The sequence below is a fragment of the Mirounga angustirostris genome, unplaced genomic scaffold (assembly GCF_029215605.1).
Source record: "Mirounga angustirostris isolate CCGP_5_RB_7025 unplaced genomic scaffold, mMirAng1.0.hap1 SCAF_1, whole genome shotgun sequence".
In the NCBI taxonomy this organism is placed as follows: domain Eukaryota; kingdom Metazoa; phylum Chordata; class Mammalia; order Carnivora; family Phocidae; genus Mirounga; species Mirounga angustirostris.
In genome coordinates, this window is record NW_026991709.1 from 209,733,770 (window position 1) to 209,739,769 (window position 6,000).

Consider the following 6,000-nt stretch of genomic DNA (forward strand, 5'->3'; position numbering starts at 1 on the left):
GGGAACTGTAAATACGTAAAGAAATGGTAAACCCATCTACTGGCCCCTGGAAGCCCAGGCACAAATCCACAATTAATTACCAAAGCTACAAGGAACAGAAGAGGAGGGAACCCCCCCCCCACACACACACACACTTGTGCACACACACATACATACACTCCTAATGAGAACCCAAGCCAACCTTTGTTGTGCCCACTGCACACCGAGCACTCGGGCCTTGGACCCACTGTGTAACAGAGAGGAACTCAGCAAACCTGGGGTGTCAACTTCAGAGCCCCTGTGGTCTTTCTCATGGACCTCATTCACCATCACGGAGCTCAGGAGCTGCGGCTCCTTCCCTCCCCGACCCCTTCCTCACCATGACTGATTTCCTTTTATGGAGAATTCTGAAAAAGTAACCCAACAGATATTTTTAAAGCAGGGCCTCAGACACCAGTGGGAAACTCCAGCCATGTTCTCGTAACGGGTTCTTCATTTCTTGCCCCCAACCAGAAAGGCCTGCTACCAAGCCCAAAGAGGATGCTGGAGTTGGGGTTTGCCTCCATCTGCTGCCAGCACAGGGAGTCCCAGGAGGGAAGTCCATGGGGCTAGGAGGTATGAGAGGCTCACCTGAGGTTGGAGACCTCCCTGAGCTGACAGGTAAAGAGCCCTTCATGAAGGGCAGAGCTGGAGGTGGGGCTGCGGGGGTTATGGGGGGACATGGGACATCCAGCAGCAGCAGTCCAGAGCCCCACAAGGGCACCACACAGAAAGGTTCGAGTTCTTACTCCCTCTGGCACTGACTTTTGAGCAAGTCGAAATGTCTCCTACCAGAGCCTCAGTTTACTCCTCTATGAAATGGGCAAACAGTATCAACTGGGCGGGGGGAGCATGGTGAAGGTGCAAAGAGATAAGCTCATGGCTTTTGGTGACACTATAATGATCATGATAAAGACACCCCTGCTTCTGCTACAACAAAGGCCCTGTTGCCAAGGCGCTAGAGTTTGCCTCTGGACATCTGGAAACAGAACCCAAAAGTGTAAACATGGATCTGAAGTCCGCGTAGCCACGGGCCTAGATCCAGGAAGAGGGGCTAGGATTCTACCATTCTCCCCCTGGAGCACCTATCAACAGGGACCCCAAGGGACCCTCAGTCCAGTCACCCTCGACTCTCGCTCCAAAACCCGTGCGCCCCCGGCATTTAACTGTCCAAGGCCGCCTGGACCCAGGGACCCCACTTCACAGAGGACCTGGAGAAGACGCGTGTCGCGTCCCCGGAGCGAGCTGGGCTCGGAGAGGGCTAGGCACGGGTCCGAGGCGCGCTCGGGAGACGCAGCCGCGGCGGGGCGGGCACTGGGGCAAGGTTCCTCCCGCCCGGGGCCCGCACACGGGGCGCGGAACCGCGAGCCCAGGCGGGCAAAGGCCAAGGTCAGCGGCTTCCCGCCCCGCGCGGGGCCGAAGCTACCGTCCCGGCCACCCGCACCCCTACACGCACCGAGGAGGGCTCTGGGTCCACGGCGGTGGGCTCCATTTTGGCAGGGGGTCCCCCTCCCCACCGCGCGGCTCCCCGCCCACTCCCGGACCCCCAGACTCACCCTCTCCGGGGTACAGGTGGCCCGTGGCACCCAGCAGCAGCGCGGCCACCGCCACCAGCAGCGGCGCGGTCGCCGCCCCCCGCCCAGCCGCGGTGCCCATGGCTGCTGGAGCGCGGGGTCCCGGCGGATCAGAGCGCGCGGCGCCGGCCCGCGGGGGTCATGCTCGGAGGCGGCCGCCCGAGCGGCGCTGGGGGACGCGCGCGCTTCTCTCCACGCCGGCGGCCCGCGGGCCGCAGCCCCCGCCCGGGAGGGCCCTCCAGACAGCCCCAGGAAGGGGCGCGGGGCCTCGGGCGCCACAAATCAATCCGGCGGCGCCGCGGCGGAGGCGGCCCCGACCCCGGCCCGCGGTCTCCCGGCCCGCAGCCCCGAGCGCCCTGGGCCACGATCTGCGGACGCTGAGACAGACGGACGCGCGGACAGACAGGCGCGCGGACTGGCGGGCGGGCACCTGGGCAGGCGAGTGGCGGGCGGGCGGCGGGAGCGAGGGCTGCTCGGCCCGTAAACAACGCGGCCCGTCAGCTGGGCCCCGTGCGGGTCGCGGCAAAAGGCGGCGCGGATCGGGACTCGGAAGGGACCCGGCGCCCAGGAGAGGCCCCGGGAGGGGTGGAGGGAGGAGCGCGAGAGGGAGGCGCCGCCCCGCCCCGCCCGTCAGCCTCCCCACCCCGGGCCCCGAGCGGGAGGCCCCCGGCGCGCCCTGGCCGAGGGGGCGCCCCCGACACCCCACGACTCGCGTCTCAGAGGCTGGGGGCGCCCCGCATGCCCGAGCCATCGAGACGGATCCCTTCCTTAACGTTTTTGCTATTTCGTTCCCTTGGACTCTGGCAGGCTCATTTTGACTTTCTTAAAAATATTTCAGTAAAATCCTGTTTCTCTTGGTCTCTCTCACTGGGTGTTTTGGTACTCCCTTAAATGTTGCGCTCGCGTCACCCTCGTCCCAGTCCTGCCAGCGCGTCTCGTAGTAGACGCGCGGGCGCCCCCGCCCAGCGCCGGGGCCCTGGGGACAGCCACGTGCACGCGCGCCCAGTGCACTCCGTGTGCCCCGTGGCAGGGCTACGGGAGCGAGGGTGCCTTAGGCGCGGCCTGTGGTTCAAGTCGGAGAAAAGACTCCCGGGAGAATGTGCAGAACCTCGCAGAAGAGCAAACCAGGCCCCAGAGAGCCCGGTTGCCGCACAGGTAGACACACCCGACTTCCAATACACAGACCCAGAGTCCGTGTGTGTCTGAGTGTCTAGCAAATGGCATTCACGAATAGGGCGCGGTAGCGGCCGACCCACCTTGGGCGGTGGGGGGGGGGGGTGGGGGGGGAAGGAGCCTTAAGTCTAGAAAGCCAGGACCGAGTGGAATCTGGCTCCCCCTCCCCTCACTTCCTGTGTGGCCTTGGACGTGGGACTTTACTCTCTCTCTCTCTCTGGCTTTCTGGGTTGGCCTCAGCTCTGTAATGGATGTAACAATACCTGCAGGTCAGATCTGACGAGGTGCAAGAGCAATAAAGCATGAGAAAGCACCCAGCACAATTCTAGGCAGAGGGTGCTCATTCTTCGTCTGGTCCATTAAACAAATATTAGTTTGCCAGGAGCTGAGCCCACGGTTTCTCTAACCCACCAAACCTACTCCCGCCTCCGCTGTTTCCTGGGCCTGTCCCTCCAGTGGCTGGCTCCACCTCTGTGCTCCACTTTGCAAATCCACCCCCCCAATCCCTTTGTTCCCTTACCTGTTATTTACATCACTCCAGTATCTCCTGAAATTTTTTGGGTTTCCTGTGTGTCTTCTCCCTTCTCCACGAAGCAGAAAGTGTGTCCATCTTCTTCACTATTTTACACCCAGTGCCTGATCTATCTGTTGCTTAATAAATATTTGTTGAATGGAAGAGTCAACATGCAATAAGTAATGAGGATTTACAATGAGCAGAATAAACACACTTTGTTTCCTTGTAAACCTCACAGTCTGGCGGGGCAGAGGGCCATTCATTAAATAATCCTGGGGGCACAAAGAGGGGTAGGGGTAGGGGGGATAGGGAAGGAAGACAGTTTGGGCTGAAATCTGAAGGTGAGGAGGAGTCAGCAAAGGAAAGCATGGAAGTGTTCTAGGTAGGGAGACAAGCATGAGCAGGGACCCAGAGGAAGTCCGGCAGGTGTTCTCCCAATGGACCTAGGCACAGAGAGAGGAGAAGGGAAGGTGGACTCAAAGTCAGGGCTAGAAGGAGAAGAGCCTTGGATATACCATGTTAAGCCCCCTCCCAAACCGTCTTTATCCTAAAAGCAGTGGGGAGTCACTAGAGGGTTTACACAAAAGGGCTGACATAATCTGATTTTCTTTCCAATAATCTCTCACCGTGTGCCATGGGGCAAGCATGGACCCAGGGAGAACAAAGAGAAGGTGGCTGCAGTCCCAGAATATCAAGAATTGTAGGTTCGATAAATGTCCCCCTTCTTCCTTATGCAAACCTGTCCAGAGCTGTGGGTTTCCCTCGGATCCACGGGAGCCCCAAAAGCCACCACAGTTCCAAGTAGGAAGTGTGTGCTGAAAAACACATGGAAGGAAACACGCTGTCCTCTGGAAATCCTTCAGGACACAGGACTTGTGTGTTGGATATAAGTTGAAAGAATCATTTTGGTTGTGACTTGGAAATAAAGACCCACCACTTCCTGAAACTGCTCCCTGTTTCTTTCGCAAAAACCCCCCAGCACCACCACCCCAAAAAAACAAGTTTCTAAAAATTGGAAGTCAACCTCTGCCTTTTAAAAATCATTGGGACAGGGGCGCCTGGGTGGCTCAGTCGTTAAGCATCTGCCTTCAGCTCGGGTCGTGATCCTGGGGTCCTGGGGTCCTGGGATAGAGCCCCGCATCGGGCTCCCTGCTCGGCGGGAAGCCTGCTTCTCACTCTCCCACTCCCCCTGCTTTTGTTCCCTCTCCGCTGTCTCTCACTGTCCAATAAATAAAATGTTTAAAAATAAATAAACAAATAAATAAATAAATAAATAAATAAATAAATAAATAAAAATCATTGGGACAGAAGCAGAAAAACCACACTTTGGCAATCTCCAAATAATTGATTAGGGCAATAACTATCTGGGAATGCCAAAACTAATGGTTGGAGTTTTGAGAAGTAAAGGAGTATTTCTATGGTCTCCAAGTATCTCTCTGCAAGATACTTGTCAATGATAAAGGAAAGGAAAAACAGTAGCTTCATAGAGGAGAAAGCTGGCAGACTTAATCACCTTAATTAAGTGATCAAAGTTGCTTCTGGATTTTCTGTTGTCATGTAAGACATTACCGGGACAATTGGGGAAGACTAAAAAAGGTCCATCAATTATATAATAGTACTGGATCAATATTAATTTGATCGTTGTATGGAGGCGATGTGAGAGAATGTCTTTGGTTTTACGAAATACATACTGAGGGGTACCTGGGTGGCTCAGTCGGTTAAGCGTCTGCCTTTGGCTCGGGTCATGATCCCAGGGTCCTGGGATCGAGCCCCATATCGGGCTCCCTGCTTAGCAGGGAGGCTGCTTCTCCCTCTCCTGCTCCCCCTTCTTGTGCTCGAGTTCTTTCTCTCTAATAAATAAATTAAAAATCTTTTTTTTATTTTTTTTTAAAGATTTTATTTATTTATTCGACAGAGAAAGACACAGCGAGAGAGGGAACACAAGCAGGGGGAGTGGGAGAGGGAGAAGCAGACTCCCCGCCGAGCAGGGAGCCCGATGCGGGACTCGGTCCAGGGACTCCAGGATCATGACCTGAGCCGAAGGCAGTCGCTTAACCAACTGAGCCACCCAGGCACCCATAAATTAAAAATCTTAAAAAGAAAAAGAAAAAGGAAATACATACTGAATGAAGTATGTACTGATAAAGGGGTAGACTGCAACCGACTTTCAAATCACTTCAGAAAAAAAACAGAAAAGAGAGAACAAAGCAGAAGTGATAAAGTGTGACAAAATTTGTAAATCTGGTGAAGAGTGTGGACATAGAGATTTGCTGTACTAGTCAAACAGCTTTGCATGGAGTCTAGCGTCATATGAAAATCAAAAGTTTTAAATTTTGAAAAACTATTTGGGGTGGGGCGCCTGGCTGGCTTAGTCGGTAGAGCCTGTGACTCTTGATCTCAGGGTTGAGAGTTCAAGCCCCACGTTGGGTGTGGAACCTACTTAAAAAAAAAAAAAACCTATTTGGGGCTTTTTATTTCACTTTGTTTTTGTTAGACTGGCTTTGGTTTGACATTTAAACACATTGTATTCAGAACGCATGATCTAAAGAGAAAGCAAGCTTGGTTCATAGTTCATGAATATAGGCAATAAACACTTTTGTTGCCCATCACAGAGGTCTTGGGGAGACCTCACCATCAACCTGCTGGGGGCCTTCTCTTAGCAGGTCCCTCTGGTGCAATCATCCTCAATCTAGCTGTTTTCCATTTCACTGAAGCAGGAAA

General features: G+C 54.7%; 1 protein-coding gene across 4 annotated transcripts in view; it reads right to left on the minus strand.

Annotated features, from left to right (window-relative positions):
• Positions 1 to 2,108, minus strand: part of INSR (insulin receptor) — a 129,803-nt gene extending 127,695 nt beyond the window's left edge. For 3 of the 4 annotated variants that reach the window (XM_064571753.1, XM_064571751.1, XM_064571747.1), the window contains exon 1: positions 1,575 to 2,107. In XM_064571753.1, coding sequence (XP_064427823.1) covers positions 1,575 to 1,674 — 100 coding nt within the window. In that variant the 5' untranslated portion in view covers positions 1,675 to 2,107. Of the gene's footprint in view, positions 1 to 1,574 lie in introns of all 4 variants that reach the window. The other variant, XM_064571749.1, reaches the window with a different exon arrangement.
• Positions 2,109 to 6,000: the final 3,892 nt, after the last annotated feature.